At 47.4% G+C, this 19,844-nt stretch overlaps 8 protein-coding genes across 8 annotated transcripts; 5 read left to right on the plus strand and 3 right to left on the minus strand.

The window, feature by feature from the left end:
- Positions 1-258: 258 nt before the first annotated feature.
- On the minus strand, positions 259-1,437 carry FMAN_06965 (uncharacterized protein; the record flags this gene model as incomplete). The annotated part of the gene is made up of 1 exon (XM_041830533.1): positions 259-1,437. The coding sequence occupies one exon, from the start codon at positions 1,435-1,437 to the stop codon at positions 259-261; it is 1,179 nt and encodes a 392-aa protein (XP_041681186.1).
- Positions 1,438-1,935: 498 nt separating this feature from the next.
- FMAN_16108 (uncharacterized protein) lies at positions 1,936-3,531 on the minus strand (the record flags this gene model as incomplete). Its single annotated transcript, XM_041830534.1, has 5 exons — positions 1,936-2,422; positions 2,472-2,627; positions 2,676-3,187; positions 3,240-3,452; positions 3,505-3,531. The coding sequence occupies 5 exons, from the start codon at positions 3,529-3,531 to the stop codon at positions 1,936-1,938; spliced, it is 1,395 nt and encodes a 464-aa protein (XP_041681187.1).
- A 395-nt stretch (positions 3,532-3,926) lies between these two features.
- On the plus strand, positions 3,927-5,077 carry FMAN_06966 (putative gentisate 1,2-dioxygenase oxidoreductase; the record flags this gene model as incomplete). The annotated part of the gene is made up of 3 exons (XM_041830535.1): positions 3,927-4,215; positions 4,275-4,724; positions 4,776-5,077. The coding sequence occupies 3 exons, from the start codon at positions 3,927-3,929 to the stop codon at positions 5,075-5,077; spliced, it is 1,041 nt and encodes a 346-aa protein (XP_041681188.1).
- A 1,516-nt stretch (positions 5,078-6,593) lies between these two features.
- FMAN_06967 (uncharacterized protein) lies at positions 6,594-8,207 on the plus strand (the record flags this gene model as incomplete). Its single annotated transcript, XM_041830536.1, has 4 exons — positions 6,594-6,848; positions 6,904-7,206; positions 7,262-7,582; positions 7,638-8,207. 4 exons carry the CDS (start codon positions 6,594-6,596, stop codon positions 8,205-8,207), a joined length of 1,449 nt encoding a protein of 482 aa, XP_041681189.1.
- An 847-nt stretch (positions 8,208-9,054) lies between these two features.
- On the plus strand, positions 9,055-10,644 carry FMAN_06968 (uncharacterized protein; the record flags this gene model as incomplete). Its single annotated transcript, XM_041830537.1, has 3 exons — positions 9,055-9,072; positions 9,137-9,316; positions 9,373-10,644. 3 exons carry the CDS (start codon positions 9,055-9,057, stop codon positions 10,642-10,644), a joined length of 1,470 nt encoding a protein of 489 aa, XP_041681190.1.
- A 583-nt stretch (positions 10,645-11,227) lies between these two features.
- FMAN_06969 (uncharacterized protein) lies at positions 11,228-12,805 on the plus strand (the record flags this gene model as incomplete). The annotated part of the gene is made up of 3 exons (XM_041830538.1): positions 11,228-11,296; positions 11,355-11,521; positions 11,569-12,805. The coding sequence occupies 3 exons, from the start codon at positions 11,228-11,230 to the stop codon at positions 12,803-12,805; spliced, it is 1,473 nt and encodes a 490-aa protein (XP_041681191.1).
- Positions 12,806-14,106: 1,301 nt separating this feature from the next.
- Positions 14,107-15,678, plus strand: FMAN_06970 (uncharacterized protein; the record flags this gene model as incomplete). The annotated part of the gene is made up of 2 exons (XM_041830539.1): positions 14,107-14,244; positions 14,305-15,678. 2 exons carry the CDS (start codon positions 14,107-14,109, stop codon positions 15,676-15,678), a joined length of 1,512 nt encoding a protein of 503 aa, XP_041681192.1.
- A 1,398-nt stretch (positions 15,679-17,076) lies between these two features.
- FMAN_06971 (uncharacterized protein) lies at positions 17,077-18,872 on the minus strand (the record flags this gene model as incomplete). The annotated part of the gene is made up of 3 exons (XM_041830540.1): positions 17,077-17,918; positions 17,966-18,200; positions 18,432-18,872. 3 exons carry the CDS (start codon positions 18,870-18,872, stop codon positions 17,077-17,079), a joined length of 1,518 nt encoding a protein of 505 aa, XP_041681193.1.
- Positions 18,873-19,844: the final 972 nt, after the last annotated feature.

Genomic DNA, 19,844 nt, shown 5'->3' on the forward strand with positions numbered 1-19,844 from the left:
TGGTCCCCTTAATTTCACTATGTAGATGACTTAAATCTTCCCGACTAACATATAAAGAAATCTTATTCCTTAAATATTCTTCATCGGTGCGAAACCTTCAAACACATTGTGATTCAAATTCGATTATACTAACGCGAGAAACATATTCACTTTTCATCTATGAATAGATACAGATCTAATATCATGGTTAAATTGCAGTATAGAGACCAGAGACGCGAGATAGCCCATAAAATCATAAAAGATGTATATAAAACAATACTAGATCTTACTTCGAACAACTGATTGAATCGCCGGGATAACAAACTTGGAGAGATCCTCACTCGTCTTCCCATCTATAGCCAGTTCCGCCATAACGCGACCAATTACAGGCGCAAATTTAAAACCATGAGCCGCCCCCAAGGCAACCAGAATATCCGGATACTGATTCAGTGCGCTAAGTATGAAATGTCGGCCTGGAGTAATCGTGTACTGGCATGTAACTGTGCGAAGGATCTCAAGGTCCTCATCTTTGGTTACAAAGTCCTTCATGAATGCGGTCAACTCATCCAAAAGCTTTGGAGAATGGGTGTAGGACCGTTCGTCAGGGCTCATACGGTTGTTGGAAACGTCGCGGCCCGCTTTGATAGTAGGCTCGCCAAAAGTGGGAAATCCGTAGAATGTCTTTCCTTCAACCATCCGAATCCATACAGGGAAGTGCTCGGCATCAAATAGGGCGGGTTCTTTGGGCTTGAAGTATGTTACTTGCTCTTGCATGACCTCAAGTGGAATCTGTGCGCCGAGAGGAGCAAGCAGTTTGTTGGTCCAGGCGTCTGCTGCGAGAATGACCTTGCGAGCCTGGAAATCGCCATTCTCTGTCTTGACGATGACTCCTTTGTCGTTTCGGCCATTCGTGATTGGTATGATTGCTGTCACTGGTGTGTTTTCCTTAAGAATGGCTCCGCGAGCGCGAGCAACGAATTGCATCGCTGTCACAGATTTAGCCGCATGCGCAATGCCAGTATCTGGAGTATACACTGCATTCTCGTCGTCACCAATGTCAAGTTTAGGCCATCGCTTATTGACCTCTTTGGCACTTAGAAGCTCGTAGGGTACATTGTTGGTGTCGAGGCTCGCAGTGTAATCCGAGACCTTGAAGCCGGATGTCCAGGTGCGATCATTCGCAAGCACCACAATGCCACCAGTGACAGTCAACAGCTTCAAACCAGCGTCTTTCTCCAGCTCAGCCCAGTCTTTGTAGGCGGCTTTGGCGAGCGATACGTATTCTGGGGCATCGTATGCTGTGCGGACGATGCGAGACGTGTCGTGAGACGCGCCTCGGACGTGGCCGAACTCGAACTGTTCAAAGCCCACAACCTTCGCTCCCTTTCTCGTCGCTTGCCAGACTGCTGCGCTTCCAAGGGCCCCGAGGCCTACCACGGCGACATCGAATTTCTCCATTGAGAGATGGTTTTCTTGTTGTTTCTGTTATTGTAAACTGTTTGATTTGTTGTCTGTTATTTAAAGCTGGCAGCAAGAGGAAGCAATTGATATTTTATGCCTTTGTTAGTGCACAGAAACACTAAGCCAAGGCGTTGATTGAAACCTTAGCAGTGGGTAATTTGTCGGATCGACAAAGCCGAACATGACCGCTGAGGGGTCCATGTTAGGGGGGTCAGGCCGACGGTCGGGGAGCACGCTCCCCGACCGTCTCCAACGACTCCCTATTGGCTAACATGTTTGCTGGCTCTTTCTCAACTTAGTTAGAGTGAACTCACCAAAGCTTAGTGGAAAATGTTTCCAGGAAAACACTTACAGAGTATTATTATAAAGTCTTTAGCTTACATAAAAATTGCAAACCCTGTCTTAATATCCCTCTATACAGCTATTGCTTTAAGCATTAAGAGCTTATTGCTTATACTCTACCCTATTTCCCAGGACTAAAGCATTGATGTTAGATTATACTACAGCCTCGCTCTGCCAGAGCTCTTCAATAGCATCCTCGGCATCATACCCATAGGCCCAAATCTGAGTTACGGGGTCACTCCACTGATTAGTGCTCTCAACGAATGGCCGTCCTTCCACCTCAGCCCTCATTCCAAGATCCCTAGCTCGCTGCAAAGGGCCGTCTGGAAAGTGCCATAGCTTTCCATTTACCAAGCTTGCAGACTGCATACCGTAGCTTCGACTCATCCTTTCCTTCTCAAATACACGCAGAGCAGTTGCGACTTGGTCCTTGCACTTGATCTTTGAGATCGCTGTAGCTAGAGCAGCGCCGTCTTCTACGGCCATGGCGGCACCTTGGGACATGTATGGTACCATAGCATGAGCAGCGTCTCCGAGGATAAGGAGCTTTTCACTCCTCGATATCCAGGTTTGGAGACGACTACCGCTCATCAGGGGCCACTTGAGCGTACTCTTGATCATCTTGATCACTTTGAACAGCCTGATGACGTTCAGTGTCTACATTTATATGTGGAGAGAATATGACCTACTTTGGGTCCCAGTCTTTAAAAGAGTTTTGCATATCGCGGATTGCATTCTCAGCGTTCCATGTACTCGGTGATGAATGGTCGACGTGAGACAAGACCATGTTGAAAGAGTTGCCTCCCGCGATAGAGTACGTCATGACGTGACGGTCTTCCCCAATCCTTAGATGGTTAACACTAGCTGCACTACTGAAGAGACGTCACACGTACCAGATGTTGATCCCAGGTTTTTCAAGTAACCAGGCTGTGTCCTTATCCTGCTTCATCTCTTCTGTGTTTACCGTAGCGCGATAAGCTGCAAAACCAGTCTTTTGGGGCGGTAGGTCTGAACCACCAAGCACAACTGATCGAGCATGTGACTTGACGCCGTCTGCAGCGATAACCAGATCGGCACGATATTCGCGACCATCAAACGTTGTGGCGGAAGGAATTGACTCGTCGTAGCCGGTAACCCTGCTATCAGTAACAATCTTTACTCCAAGGTCTTCTGCCCGGCGGCAAAGGGCTCGATGGAAGTCGGCACGATGAATGACGAAATAGGGTGCTCCGTATCTGTCTTCAAAGTCTGGTGAGAGCCTTGTATAGGCGATCGGATCGCCGTTCGCCCATCTTCGAAATGTCATACTGTCTGGCTTCACGGCATGTTGTTCGAGATATGGACCGAGACCCCATTTCAAGAGCAATCTGCACGAATTCGAGGGGATCTGGATACCTGCACCGACCTAGAGCATACCCGTCAATTAACTATTGGGCTTCTTCATTGTGAATACGTACCTCGCCCAAGGTAGCCGCCTGTTCCAAGACTGTAACCTCGTGGCCTTTACGAGCAAGAGCAACGGCAGTGGCTAGGCCACCTAGTCCTGCACCGACAATCAAGATCTGAAGCTTGACTTGAGAGCCGGGCAGTTGACCGTTGCCGTTAGCATGCTCAGCAGTTTGATGGAGTCTTTCTAAGAGATTAGTGGATCGTGAAGGATATGCCACCGCCTATTGGAGTAAGACATCTACTCGTTTCACTGGAGGGCAAGTCTACACGTACCGGCTGAGTAATCTTGTTCTTGGCCATTGTTGATTTGGTCACATGTATGTTTTGAACTCTTGAAACTGCTCGTCGAATGATGTACTTGTAAGTAAATTGTCAGCAATGCACAGACGAATTATGTAGTTTTGTGCTTTGTGCGGTATGATGGCGGCCGGGTGCCCCGGGATTACTTCCCGATAGTGCCCCGAAGACAATGCCACGCACCATCTGCCGATTTACCAGCAATGAAGCTTGTATCTCGGCAACTATTGATTGATAATCAAGCCAATCTTGCCGGGGTATATTTACGATACAATAGGTAAGGCCGTCAAGAGATCAGATCACAGTCGTTGATTGAGATCGCAACCGCTAGCAGCCTGTCACAATTACCATCAACTCAATTTCGCTTACCATCAGAAACGTCCAAGAGATCAATCAAAATGGCGCCTTCTGCAGTTACAGCACCCAGCGACGGCCAGTCTCTTGTCAATGCCACTCCAGCCAAGTCACTAAACACCTCTGAAGAGCTTGTTGAAGCCCTCAAAGCTACCAACACAGCTCCTCTCTGGGCCCAGATGACACGCCTGAATCCTCCGGCACCCAACCCTCAAACTATTCCCTATGTCTGGTCATATGACAAGATCAAGCCATATCTCCTTAAGGCTGGACAGCTTATCACTGAGAAGCAAGCTGAGCGCCGGGTCCTGATGCTTGGAAACCCTGCAAGAGGTGAGTCGGGTTTCTCGAATTCCCCGCCCCCCGAGTCAGCACTGACCTTTTTGGCCTAGAGGCACCATACACCACCGATACCCTGTATGCTGGACTTCAGCTGGTGCAGCCTAAAGAGACGGCACCCGCGCACAGACACACCGCCTTCGCGTGCAGGTTCATCATCGAAGGCACTGGTGGCTTCACTGCAGTTCACGGCAAGAGAGTGCCTATGAAGCCTCGCGACGTCATTGTCACACCCACTTGGAACTGGCATGACCATGGCAAGAAGGGCGCCGATGAGGAGGGTGGGGATGATCAGCCCGTCATCTGGCTCGATGGACTTGACCTCCCCAGCTTCATCCACTTCCCTGTCCATTTTGTGGAACATCATACTGCTGCGCGATACCCAGCTGAAGACTTTGAAGAGTCTGATATTGTCTATCCGTGGAGCAAGATGCAGCCCAAGCTAGATGCCAGCCCTGATGAATGGGTCTCGGAGCCATATCTGAAGCCCAGTGGGGCCGAAAGTAAGTGCTGACATGGAGAATACTTGAGCTATAGCTAATACCATTACGCAGTTGGTCGTATCATTGGTGCTTCAGCTGAGAGACTTAACCCAGGAGCCAAGTCGCTCGAGATCCAAGAGACGAGCTCTGCTGTGTACCATGTCATTGAAGGCTCTGGTTCCACTCAGGTCGGAGACAAGGTCCTTGAATGGAAGCAGGGTGACACGTTTTGCATTCCAACTTGGCACAAGTATCAGCATCATGCAGACGACAACAAGGTCTATCTCTACAGATTCGACGACAAGCCGATGCTGAGGGCCTTGGGATTCTACCGGTTGGCGGGAGTTGATGTTGAGACCTATGTCTCTGAATGAGCAGCTAGATAATATTGTTTTCGAATGTAGCGAGAGGGGATGGAGAGAGCAACAATATAGACCTTCCAAATAAAACGATCCTTCATTTCAGTATGATTTGTCTTGAGATCAATGTAGAGTCAAATATTGAAATAAGGCCATGCTCACCAATGAAATTGAGTATCTTATCGATCTTCGTACCTGAAAATGAAAATAGCCTCCTTGTTGGACGATCAAGCTCTGGAAATACTACAAGACATTTCTTCTGCTCAATGCCTCAATCTCTACTATGACAAATTGCAAATAAGCCTGAGCTACATCTCAACAACTTCCTGTCTTAGCTAGGATCCTTCCGCCTACTTTATCTTGCCGTTTAACATTATGTTAAACCTGAAGTTTATTTTCTAACCTTATAATTAACTCATTAACTTAATACCGCCATAACCTTCTGATTTCCCTAAACCTTTACCCAGTCTAACCTTATTTTTAGCCTAATAGCACTAATATATATATTATTATAAAACTTTTTCTAGTTTAATTAAGCTTTTCTTATATATTAATATTTCTTAATAAATTTAATAGTTATATATTATATCTAAAAGTCTATTTTAATAAATTGCTATTTATACCTTAAATATAGATATAATTTAAGCTTTATTTCCTTAAATTAGCTATTTAGCTACTTTTTAAATTGCCTTTTCTAATTCTAATAGCTTATTTAATGCCTTTTTCTCTTACCAGGCAGCTAGAATAACCCCTTTAAGAAATCCACTAAAGGCTACTATAAAAGTCACAATCTTATAGCTTAAGGTATAACTATAGCTTTATTAATATAGTTATTAATATCTACTATTTAGTAGGGTTTATATTAATAAAAGATTAATTTTATTAATATAAAAACTACTATCTTAAAAATTAAAGGTATTTATAGTATTAAACTAACCTTTTTTAGCTAATAAATTAAAGGTTTTTATATACCTTTAAGGCTAGCTAAAGAGTTATTATTTAGGTTTTTCTTTTATTAGCCTTATATTATAATAATTAATTAGATATTTTAATATAATATTTAAGTTATAAGCTAGAAGTGTTATTTACCGCTAAGACTTATAGCTAAGAGCTTAATCTGGCTAAGAGAAGATAGAGAAGATAACTTGCCGTTTAACCTCCTTCATCACCCTAAGTCACTTTCTAATGCTTTCATCGCATGTCTTGCAATATGAGCCTCTTGTCTCTTTAGGTCAAAAGAATACCAACGGAATACCTCACTACAAAATCTAGCATGCCTTTTGACAGCTGATGATCCGGTGTCCGGCCAATCACTTGGAGAGCGGGCAGAGACCCGATATTACCCCTAACCCCGGACTATACTGATTGGCGCATCCGCGCCCGAGGCTACGAATTATTGTTGCTTGGCGTGCTCCCGGAAAGCTTCTGTTGGTCCCTACTACAAGTAATACGATATCTCGCCATAATGATACTCAGTTTCCGATATCGCCTTCCGGATTTTGTGAATTCTACTGAAGCTTTTTCAGAAACAATGTCGGATTCAAGTATTGACCAACCTGCGCTCCGCAATGGTTCGCAAGGGTATCGTATCCCCATGCTCATCAACGATGCTCCAGTTTTAAGAGAGGGTGATACTTCACGACATCAATCATTTGAGGGAGGGTATTTTCAGGGCGCTGGTATATCTGACTGTGCGGATGCTGTGGCGAGTTGCAGCAAAGCATTCGTGACTTGGTCCACAACCTCTCCGACCCATAGACGTGGTCTTCTCTTGCGATTGGCCCAGGTACTGAATCTTTTTGACCACTTTGGGTGCCATGGCTAACGAAGCTGAAACGTAGGTCCTCAAGAACCATGAGCATGAGGTCCGAAATATTATGAAGTCTGAGATCCACTGTGACGATGAATGGGCATCCATCGGTGTCACTACCAGCATCGATTTGATCGAACAGACTGCGTATCTCCTGACAGCAGGGAGTATGAGCGGCACCATACCGCATACCCAACCTGAAGGATCATACGGTTTGGTGTTTACTCGTCCTTTGGGTGTTGTTCTGGGAATCGCACCTTGGAACTCACCTCTCTTCTTGGCCCTTCGAGCTGTGATCGCTCCTTTAGCAACTGGAAATACAGTTATCCTCAAGGTAAGAACCCCAGTCCTGATTCCCGGTAATAGTACACTAATCTCAACAATTATAGGGATCTGAGCTTAGTCCAAGGACACATTATTTCGTCGCCGGGTTGTTTGGAAAAGCTGGCTTCCCTCCAGGTGTCGTCAATTTTATCCTTCATCGACCAGAAGATGCCCCTGAGGTAGTTGGGTATCTCATTCGAGATCCTGCCGTCAGGAAGGTCAACTTCACTGGCTCCACACCAGTTGGGCGCAGTATTGCTGAGCAAGCGGGACGGGCTCTGAAGCCGGTATTGCTGGAACTTGGTGGGAAGAACTGTTGTATCGTTCTGAAAGACGCAGACATTGGTCGTGCGGCAGAAGCAGCTCTCGCAGGAGCAACACTAAATGTGAGCTAGCTTTCTACTGTCTTTGGTATCTCACTAATCAATTCTGTGCATAAAGGGCGGACAGATATGCATGTCTACAGATCTTGTCCTAGTGGAAAAGGATGTCGCAGATGAGTTTCGTGCAGAGCTCACAAAGCATCTGCAAAGCAAGAAGGGCTCGGCGTATCGACTTGTCGGGCCAAAGAGTCAGTCGAGAGTGCAAGCTCTGGTCTCCGATGCTGAAGCCAAGGGATCTTCAAAGTCTTCCACAGAGCACGAGACGGACTCAAACCTAATCCCCATCACAATCCTCGATAACATCAACAGCTCTATGGATTTCCTACGTACAGAGAGTTTCGGTCCCTGTCTCGGAATCGTCGCGGTCTCTGACGGGGACGAGGCGGTCAAGATTGTCAACGATAGTGATTACGGGTTGTCTGGTGCGATATGGACACGGAACCATTATGTAGCGTTGGAACTGGCGCGTCGACTACAAGTTGGCGCGGTGCATATCAACTCTTCTACCGTTCATGATGAAGCGACTTTGCCTCATGGTGGAACTAAGCTGAGCGGATTTGGAAGATTTGGTGCGGAATGGGGTTTGAAGGAATTTGTTGAGACGCAAACTGTTATCATGCACGCATAGTAATAGTACCTAGCTTGATCATCGGAGTCTTATTTTCCTCAATTGTCCTCAAATATCGCATCGCATAATCATGGAGTCAAGTATCAATTGTGCAAGCTAGAGACCTTCATCGGTATAGGTGACTAAGAGTCCTTGGTAATGTTATGTGTAGCTGGTATACTGCTTGGATTGGACTTACGAGAGTATCTTGATGAGCCAATAGATCTGACAGCTAATACTTACATCACGCGCCTTAATTGTATTTGATGCTACACCCTCTTTGAGTACCATCACGAAGAGCATTAGCTACTACATTGCCTCTGCTATCCGCTGTAACGATACGTCGAATACCATCTCCCGAACTACCCGTGGACTCTGCCTACGGGGATCCCACTCATAGGTGCTGCTTCCGTTAGGTCAGATTCAAAAGTATCCATGCCCGAAATAACGGCTGACAGGGGAACCAAGGCCAAACCCCGCGGACTTGATGGCACAAAGCTCAAAGCGAGATTAAGACTTCGCGGGATTCGTTGGGCTGCCATCACGCAAGGATATGAAGCTTTCGAGCCATGTAAAACGCGTCACCCATTGATTGAAGCGATGAGATCGTGCGGGGTAAACTCTGGGGTAACAGCTGGATCTTTTCCGGGGGTCGGGGCAAAGACGGGAGACAGCGTGTCCCAGCCGGAATCATCCTGGCACGAGGCTTGGTCTAGACCAGCATCGGGTACTGGCCAGTGATAAGCGAAGGCATAAAGGATTGAGGCTCGAACCCTGCGAGCAACTCCTTTTCTGAAATCAGTCTCATCAATTGTCAGTGAAACAATCTTCAGTCACCAACTGTGCTACGAGGACAGCGTATTTGACAATGTCTATCTCTCCTTTCGTAAGAACACCTCCAGGCACTGGTTCCATGTAGGCCACGAATGCTAATGGGACTCAACTCATAGGAATGGCCGCTCTGGTGGCGTATATGCGTTCTTCTGAACGTCAGCTTCTACAATCTCCTCGGGAATGCCTGGGCCGCTGGTCTTTCTCCCGTTTTTGGGTTGATCATTCAGGAGCTGCACTGCACGCAAGACCAGGCCTCCAACTTGCCAACGTATGCTCTGCTGGCTCTTGGACTCTCTGTGGGTCACTTACAATCTTGTCTTTCATGGATCTTTTGATTTGCTGACCCTTACAGAATCTCTTCGCACTCCCGTTATCATTACTCATCGGAAAGCGCTACACCGTCCTCGGTTCGCTCGTTATCTTTATCGCCTGTAACATTTGGTCCGGCGAAGCCACCGACTACTACTCCCTTCGAAACTCACGCATCGTTGGTGGATTGGCTGGTGGTCTCGTCGAGGCTCTTGGTCCCATCATCGTAGCTGAGACCTTTCCCACGCATCAGCTCGGAAGAGCCATGGTCGTCTACGTTGGCTTCCTCGCTGCTGGCTCCGCAGTCGGTCCCATGGTCGCTGGTGCAGTTGGGGTCAGTTTCGGAAGCTGGAGATGGTACCTGAGGATTCTGACAATCGCGACTGGCCTAAATCTCTTTGGTTCGATCTTGATGCTTCCTGAGACGACACACGACATCGAAGAGCTGGACGCGGCTCAACCCAGACCTGGAAGCTCGCCCGTCAACGAACCGAAGCCTACGAGTACCTCGGTCGAGGACATCTGCATCTCATCACCGGCAGAAACTACAACTGGAGAGATTTCTACTGCCAACTTCAGAAAAGAGTACCTTTCGAGGTCGTTCAGTAGCGAGTTTATGCCGATGAAGTGGAAGGAAATGGGCCTGTCACTGGTCCAGCCGCTGCAGCTTCTCATGGCACCCCAAGTCCTCGTCACCGTGTACATTTTTGGGCTAACCATTGGCTGGACTGTTATTATCTCCATTCTCCTCGCCGTCACCTATGCTCAACCTCCTCTGCTGTGGAATTCGCGTTCGATTGGTCTACTCAACGTCGGTTCTCTTATCGGTCTTCTCATTGGTCTCCCCGTTGGTGGTTACCTTGCAGACCTTCTCTTCATCCGCTCAACAAAGGGACGCACCCGGGAGCCTAATCCCAGGAGTAGACTGCCAATGATGTTTATCGGAGGACTAGCCAGCCCTCTTGGCTGCATTATCCTCGGCCATGGACTTCAAACCCCTGCTCACTGGATCGTTGTCTGTGTCGGATGGAGTCTCCTTGCATTTGGTTTGACAGGGTCTGCAAACGTCCTGCTTACTTATTCCGTCAACACTATGCCTTCGCGAGCAGGAGACATCGGTGTCCTTGTAAATGTCATGAAGAATTGCTTGGCCTTTGGTGTATCTTACTCGGCTATCAGTTGGATGAATGGTATGGGCCCACTGAAGCAGTTCGCGACTATGGCTGCTCTTCTTTGGGCTGGTTACCTTCTGGTGATTCCGGTTTGGGTTTGGAGCAAGTCTATCATCCGCAAAAGCGCTGTTTATACCCGGTAGTATCATACAGGGAATTTTTTGTTACACATACCACCATTTGTAGATCACTAAGTTAGCTATTGGTACAACTCAATCGGCTGTTATTTATTACCTGACATGGGCTCGGCTGCTCATGTTGCGCTACGTGACGGGAGGGTAGTCCTATGTGTGCTACTATCATTTGCTAGAAAACATCACAGAATGTCATCATCCTTCCTTGTAGGAAACTCTCCGTCGGGCTAATCTCGGTAACGATCATGTAAATCATCTCAGATAGGACAAGAGTCTCATCACTTAAAGCTGTCTAATTCTTCGACGATGAAAGAATGCCTTGTGAAAAGCCTGACAAGACGCCAAGTCGCGTGTTTACCCTACATCATCAAGCCGCAGTAAGGAATGGTTCCGCTTCGGCTAATCATATGCCCCAGTCTGGAAGCGAATAGCTAGGCTAACCAAATCCAGCTGCCAAGCGAATCAGATCGACGCACAGCCTCAGATTGTGTTCTATATATAAACCAAAGGCGGAGCATGTTAATATCATTGATTTCCCAGTCCAAAGTCTGTACGTGTGCCTTCACATAATAAAATAAATTTGTCCATAGCCATGCCGTTTTCTACCGTCTACGAAGATCCTTGGGCGAGGACCCCGACTGATTTGAGCCACGCTGCTGTTGTGAGCTGATAAACTGTTATTTGGTGCAATGGATCGAAAACTCATTCCTTGTCTATAGCAACACCTTGAACTGATCGAGACATTTCTAAAGCTCCTTCAACACCTCGGCGATGCAGATGGTAGCGTAAGTGACGAAACATTGGCATATTCAGAATGGCGTTATGCTATTTATCTTCGTTTCATCGACATACGAGGCTTCTGCCCAAATGATCACCCGCCTCCATGGTAGGCTCTGTATCTTTGTCATTCGATCATCTGACTGATGATAATAGGGATGTCGCACTTATTATGTATCTGCACATGCTGTCGCCCTCGCGCTTTCATCACTATATCTACGACAACCGTAACCGCAACTTCAGTGGCATCTTTGGCTTGGAGCATCGGCATTTCCCTATGACCAAATTATTGGCAGGCGAATGGTGTCCCAGACGAACAAAGAAGGCCTGGGATGAGTGTAGTAAGATGAGCTGGTCTGGCTCCGAGTGCCGCGGCTCCAACCTGCCATATCAGCTATGGCCGTCTGCACCATGGAAGCCGAAAAGACTCTCCATTCTGGGAGGGAAAGCTAATCGACCACCATGTCATGATAGAAAATGGATCACACCAACTGATAAAAAGCCCGAAGACATTCCGAAAGACCAACAAGGAAAAGTGATTCTGATGCATCAATGGGATCGCTGCCGCACAAGTGTACCGGAGCAAGGCTACAAGGTCTGGGATCTCCAGTCATACGCAGCGACGCGAACTTGTAGGGTAGAAGAAAGATGTAGAAGCCAAAGCCAGCATGAACAGTTCAACGAAACGTGCATGCTGAAGCCATGGCCATCTTTGCAAGACCTCCGAGCAGACCTCAAGCAACAAGTGTCTTTCTGGAAGGTTATACTTGGAGTCAAGAATTCGGTACCTGGGTTTATCGACAGTTTGAGGCAGTCGGTAGTTGACTACGAAAACTTCCTTGGCCTCCTGGGTAGTGTACTTCCAAAGAGTGAGAGGGATGGCTCATACAAGTCAAAGCTAGACCCAAAGACAGCAAAAGCTCCTCATCACCCAAGTTCACGACCCTCTCGGATAATGCCCCCTACGCTCGAGATTGATCTTCTATGGCATACTCATCGTTTATTCCCAGCGAGCTACTGGGTTTCGTCGGCTGGGAAGGCAGACTGGGTCCTTGATAGAGAACGCACAGCGAATACACAAGCGGCAAGTACACTACTCCAACATACAAGGCAGCTTTGGAAATCGAAGTATACCCCAGAGTTGGAAAGGGGGGTATCAGTGGAGGAGACGTTGACGGAGTACGTGCCTGATACAGTGAAGCATGCAGCTGCCAACGTGGAGAAGACTGATCTAAGAACTCTATTATTGGGTCGCGATGCATGGAGACAAAGAAGGGTTATTAGAAGGGGTCGAGGGGACGATATATCGGGTGGTGGAGGAGCGGGCGATTATGGAGGGTCTGGGGGTTGTGATGGAGGAGGTGGTGGTGATGGTGGCGGAGGCGGCGAATAGGTAACGATGAAACGGCCAATCTCCCAAGATTGTCAAAGAGGGAATTGGAATGAACTTGGACTGATAGAATCGATTACAGATGGCATGAGGGGGCAAAGGATATAAGGGAAGTAGGAGCAGAGCTGCAGAAGTGGGAAACAATAGAAGAGAAAGGAAAAGAAAAGCTGATTGAGAGTTTTCGTGGAGTGTGACCCTTTAAGACCACATCCCAAAGTTAAGGCCAGCCGGCAGAAAGACGTGCTGCAACTTCGCGACACATGCTGGTGGCAAATGATGCCGCACTGCATGACCTTGTAATTCTTAGGCGAGGATCTACTGCCAACGCTCTGACGAGACCAGGTGTGCACGTACTTGGACTTTACTGACCTGCCTAAAGGCGACTAGGGATTCTTTCTGCCCACTTCACGTCATTCGTATGGATCATTGCTGTATCGTGGCAGAGCTCAATTGACGCCCGTTACATGACACTAAGATGGTCTAGAAAGACTTGGCATTGAGGGAATTACTAGCACTCTCCAGCTGAGGAGATCATACTCCGCCAATATGAGAGGCTCCGTATTGCAAAATGGCGCACAGGAATGGGGTTTGTTGGGGTAGCAAGACATCATTTGGAGTCCACAAAGGTCGAGACGAAAACCCCGCACTTCTCCGCTTGACCTTAATTCAAGGTTATTACAGAACCAAAACCTTATTTCTGGTGCACGGCTGTTTACTTGACGGAGTGACCAAATGAAGAATTGTTATTCGTTACCGAAGGTCCCGGATAACCTTTCTAGACCCAGACTAATTGTTCTAGCGTATTGCTGCGGCCGTTGTCTCCCTGCGCCTCGGGGCTTGCATCGAAGCTCGGAAGTCCGAGGTCTCTCCAATGGATCAACAAAAGTCTACTGAAGTATGACATCTTCACAATGGCGCACGGGAAAACACGGAGTTCAAAGTCCACTGTTTCGCGTCCTCGTAAGTGGGTTGACAGCCTAAACCTTAACCTCGTGGGCAGCATCCAGCTTCGTACAAGTCTATTGCCCCGTGGGGTAGAAAGGTGGAGGAATGATGGAGCCTTGCATGAACCGGGCCACCATGAAGACCTTGGAGGTCCAGACGGATGCAATACTGGAGACCGACCATCGGCATTATAATTGCGACTAAGTTCACCGAAAAGCACAGATAAAAAGGTCCCTGCACAACTTGTTGGAGATTCTCTCACCCCAGCTACCTCTCTACCTATCTCAGAGGCAGTGGTATCACCTTTCAGTCACAAGCTCCTTCGATATCTAGTCCAGGGAAAGTCAATTACAATCGTCATGGCTGATATTGAGAAGCCGTTCCCCGTTGAGACTGAAAAGGTCGACAACACGACCATCGAATACGAGCGAGCCCAGCTTTTGGCTCATCTACCAGACCCTGATGCCGGAAAGACGGTGGAAGAGCGTCAAGCTATTGTAAGTATAATCAACAGCGCACCGATACCAAGGAACGACCAAGCTAATGGATCAAAACAGGAAAAGAAGCTGATGTGGAAGGTTGATCTGGCCCTTATCCCATGGCTATCCTTTCTATATCTCTTATCCTTCCTCGACCGTACCAATATCGGAAACGCTCGCCTCGCTGGTCTCGAAGTTGATCTTGGAATGGTTAAAGGGGACTACAATAATGCATTGACGATCTTCTTCGTCTCGTATGCTGTCGTCGAACCTGCAACAAATGCCCTACTCAAGAAGATCACGCCTCGATTATTCTTTACCCTTATCATTCTGACATGGGGACTTATAATGACTCTTATGGGGCTTGTTACCAACGTCAAGGGCCTGCTAGCAGCTCGCTTCTTCCTCGGTATGGCCGAAGCCGGACTCTTCCCTGGAGTCAACTATTATCTCTCTTGTTGGTATAAGAGCTCTGAAATCGGCATCCGGTCTTCTATCTTTTTCTCAGCAGCTGCACTAGCGGGCTCCTTCGGCGGCTTGCTCGCAGCAGTCATTGCAAAAATGGATGGAATCGGCGGGAAACCTGGTTGGGCTTGGATCTTCATCTTGGAGGGCCTTGCAACTGTTGTAGCCGGACTGGCGTGCTGGTGGCTCGTCTTTGATTGGCCAGCAACAGCAAGCTTCCTCAGCGCTGATGACCAGATCCGAGTACAACGTCGCTTAATTATGGACCGACAAGGCCGAACGGCAGAGGATTTCGATAAGAGACATATGTTTGCTGCACTCAAGGACTGGAAGACATATGGATATATGCTTATCTATATGGGCTGTCTTACTCCTCTATATGCCTTCTCCCTGTTTCTCCCGACTATCATTGCCGGCATGGGGCATGCAGGTACCAAGGCCCAGCTTCTCTCTGTGCCTCCTTATGCAGTTGCAGCGGCTCTCACTATCTGTGTGGGATTTTACGGCGACAGGACCCGGCAGCGAGGTTACTGCAACATAGCCATTGTTTTGCTGGGCATTGCTGGTTTTGCTATGCTTATAGCGACGTCTAACCCGACAGTGCAGTATGTGGGTGTATTCCTCGGGGCAGCAGGCATTTACCCTACCGTCCCCAACACTCTCTCCTGGCTGAACAATAATACTGAGGGGTCACTAAAGCGTGCCTTTGTGCTGGGAGTAGTGGTAGGCTGGGGCAATTTGAATGGCGTGGTGTCATCAAACATCTACTTGCTTCGGGAAAAGCCCCGATACTATACGGGGCATGGGGTTGTCTTTGGCTATCTGGTGGTTTTCTTGCTCGGGGGATCTATCTTGATGCATCTTGGACTTCGCAAGATGAACAGAGATCGCAGCCTTGGCAAGATGGATGCCAAATGGGACAGTTTGTCAGATGAACAGAAGTGGGTTCAAGGTGACCTGCGACCTGACTTCAAATACACACTATAGTCTATAGCCTGACAATTAATGTAACAAGAGTGCACCTCATTTGCACACTCACCTAATCTGGCATAAGTGCTGAGGTTCAAGTCCCCATTTTCACGTCGCGGTGAGTAAATGCCGTCATGCTATGGTAGATGAGGGGTAACCTATAGTTTCACTCTTGGTCGATGGCAGTGTCGGGCTTGGTATGTAGGAGCATTTGGGAGGAGTATGAGGCATTAACGATAACCCTCAGGTTATGCTGTGGATCGCAAAGAGCCAAGAGTACAGTGTACAAAGGATCCAGATTATGTCAGATGAGGTGTCACGCAACCGAGTAATCTGCAGCATGGCGTATTCGGTGTTTGGCTGCATAAAATAAGCGCAAAGGTGGTGTCCTGACGTAGATGTGTGTTGATCCCAGAAGATTGCCAGATATCGCCTTCTCTAGCTGCTATTCATACGACTACCGACTTCTACTCAGAATTCTCTCCTTAACATCTTCAGGATATTCCTTCTCAAAGTCACAAGTAACCCAGCCTTATTTCGCTTCATACTCTCCGGGCAATAGGCAGTTGGCCACGACGTTTCCTCCTGTAAGCTTTGACTCAAGTCCATGCGACATATATGGCACAATTGGGTAATCAGGGACATCTTCAAAATGGAACTCATCACTGGATCATCATTTGCCAGTTTGAACGCGCTACCAGTCATCCTTTGCTAGGCCCAATGGCCGTCGGAAACGCACCATCGTTGCTGTCAGGAGCAACTGGTTCGCCCTTGGCAGTTGCTCTCCTCAAACGTTTTCGGTACTTTAGGTCGAGACGCATCTCATCATGTCAAAATGGGGAGGGGCAACACTCAAATACGAACTTGAGACTCGAAATAACACAGCTTTGTACCTTGAGTCTCTTGCTTCTGTCACGGAATCAGCGATAGATGTCTCAGCCTCACTATCCTCTGGCTTCTTTCGCACGGATGGCATGATTGTAGTTACATGCAGTATGAAGACATTAGCAGGCATACGAATGGGCTATGATAATGACCTCATCGTGCGAGCGGCAAGTGTGACATTGGGAGGAGAGAAGAAAGCTAGTCCTAGTGGCTAGGGAAACGCCGTTGATGAGTATTTACTCGGAGAATATGCTTGAAGTGACGAAGTCCGGGGCTGTGGTGTTTCCGCCAGTGATGGCCTTTTATACAAGACCAAGTTCTATCGGTGATATGGTACAGCAGAGTATCATGAGAATGGTTGACCTGCTCGACCTCGAAGTCATAGATGACGATGTGCAGGATGAAGCCCGTTGATCAGGATTTGACTGGGCAGCAAAGGAAAAGCAAAGTACCTAGTGCAGGAACACAGGCCACCCCTTGTCATACAGGTCTGTGATATAGCTCGCGGCAATGACTACAGTAACATTTATTTTACTCGGTGTATATGAGTCTCATATCAAAGCCCTGTTCTGCAACTGTTGGTGAAATTTCTTTGCTGAAGAAACTATTCCAAAACACTTCCAGACCAGCATTTGCTGCGACATTTGGGAAGCAATCATCTAGCGATATGGAAGTGTCTGAGGAAACACCGTATTCTGTCTGCTGAGACAGATATTCAACTTCAAAGATCTGTTCCTGGGGCGTTGTAGGCCCTGAGTGTACCTCTGGAAGTGTGCCTTCTGGAAGTGTGCCTTCTGGAAGTGTGCCTTCTTTCTCCTTGCTCGAATCTTGAACTTGGAGGTTCATGAGAGGTTTGACTGTCTCATTGATCTCATTCTGTCCCATAACAAAACACCAATAGCTATCGACACAACGGCTGTGCAGTCTCCCTAACACAGCATGGAAAGTTGCTGGAATGGAGAAGCGTCCCATGTCTGATGCCAGTTTGAGCTTTTCGATCACAAGACTTATCAAATCCAGAGCAGAAACCTGTTCAGCCTCAGACACATCCTTTCTATCAATGGTCGGCCCATTCAAAACTTCGAGCTTGATGATCATGACAACAGCATACATCATCCTGGTAAAGATGATAACAGGAACTTGTTGTAGAGCCTTTGAGGAGAAGTGCAGGAACAACTGTATTAGGTTCCGAGCCACATTTAGGCACTTTATACGCGCATCAATATACTGTGGCGTATCTGGATCGAATGCAGTCGTAGACAGTAAAGTCTGTATTGCATAAGGAGGGCGGAAATCTTGAGATTCGTGATTGTAGTAAAGGCCTGGTTCATAAAGGTTAAGAAGGACGACATGGTAGTGTATATCGATGGTTACTTTAAATATTAGTTACTTGAGACAGAGACGGTGGCAGCAGTCTTACCGGTCATAATTTCTTCCGGGGTATTTCGCCGCCAATCTTTGAGGCGTTCGAGACAGCTTTGCAGAACAAAATGGTTCCGTTGGTCGGGGTGATCAAATGAGTTCCCATTTGGCCTGGCTCTGGCCATGGAAAGAGACTCCTCTGCAAGCCGTTGGAGTCTGATCCATGCTGCCAACCGTCGATCACCGATATGTGTGCTCGCTGGAGAATCTAAGATATTTATACACTCTTGCACCTAGGTGCCATAGCGTAGCGTGCTCGGCCGCCGGAATGACATAGCGATACTGGAGATGTATTAGCATAACTGCTGGACATCAGACGAGGCAAAGGTGCTGAACCTTGAGCATAGAAAGTAGCAAGCTGAGAACGCCCTAACTGCTTCCAACTGTTCTTTCGTATATAGGACCCCAAGATTAGATGGCGGGATTTCGTATCGCTCGTCATTTGAGCATCGCAGGTCAATCACCATAGCTGCTGCGATATTAATAAATTGGCTAAAGTTCAAATGCTCGAACTTATCCGGTGGGTGACTCCACGTAACAAGAACCAGAGCAGCTTGTATCAGATCTAGTGATTTCCGGCCGTAAATCATGGCTTGCTCCATGACATATCGCTCTACATCTCGAAAGAGTGGTGTCCAGAGATCTGGCCTGAAACAGCTTGATGAAGTTGCTAGCGCAGCCCGGAACAGTGCTGGCCGATCTTGTTGCAAAGTCCGCCACGAGAGAGGCGCGTCGGGAAGGATTAAAGGGTATTGCGGTAGAAGCTCGGTGAAGAACTTGATGTATAATTCTTCTGCAACTGGTTCTTCAATAATTCCTCGAGATACGGGGTCTCCCTTAGTGGGGGATTCGCTGGGAGTCTCATAAGATGTAGATTGACCGGAAGAAGTGCTTGGGTCGTACATAATTGATGGGAATGGGTAATTTGTAGTCGCGGGCGTTATGGAGGCTTCTGAGGTTGGTGGTATGTACAGGTCTCTTTGGCGTCCTGTGGCGACCGTGCGCTGGACTTCCTCGAGCTTTTGCTCAAGTTCATGGATCCTTGTTTCATTTCGTTTCCGTCTTTTTCTTGTGACTGGAACTTTAAAGATGCATTCGATGTCTAGCTTTCTGCAGCGGTTGCACTTTTCTTGCGAAGGGTGTGAAATCGAAGGTTCTGAGATGCACCTGATCTTCCTTTTCCGACAGCCCTTTGACTTGCATTAGCAATGGCACTGACAGGGATTTGTTCATCATGCCTCGCAAGTCCTATTGAGGCGAGCCTCCGTGGTAACTTCAGACGCACTCATACTGTATCCGTTGGTGTATACGTTCGTGTCATGAAAGCGGAATGAACGACGAGTTACGGTCGCGGCTTGGAAATTCGAGCCCGCTCTGAAAGCACTTTTTCGAGGCATGGGCGGAACATAATAAAGTACCGCATGCCGATACAGACGCGCGCTAGTCTACGTAAGACAATGAACATGGGACGAATGACCCGTGCTTAGTGGTGATAAGCCTCCTTTAGTGCTTACGCATTGTTACTCCGCTTACTCTCAATTCAAAATGTAGTCTGCGAGAGCTTTTAAAGAAAGGCATTGTGATTATGCATGGCGCCAGCTTACCATTGATATGATTACAAGGAAACTATCATCCAGGTAGGTATCCGCCAGAAGACAGAAAACAAATCAAGACTATATTTTCCCGTCAGTCGATCTAATATTTAAAATCGAGAGAGAAAGCTTCAGCAGTTCAAGAAGCTAAAAGTTAAACTGGCAAGCAAATATCATTATATTTGCTATAGCGACCTAATAAACGAATTTTACAAAACAGAAATGTGGAATTCTTATAGACATTCTACCTACTCAATATGTATCCAAGTACTGCGACTTATAGAG

The sequence above is a fragment of the Fusarium mangiferae genome, assembly GCF_900044065.1.
Source record: "Fusarium mangiferae strain MRC7560 genome assembly, contig: FMAN_scaffold005, whole genome shotgun sequence".
NCBI classification, from domain to species: Eukaryota; Fungi; Ascomycota; class Sordariomycetes; order Hypocreales; family Nectriaceae; genus Fusarium; species Fusarium mangiferae.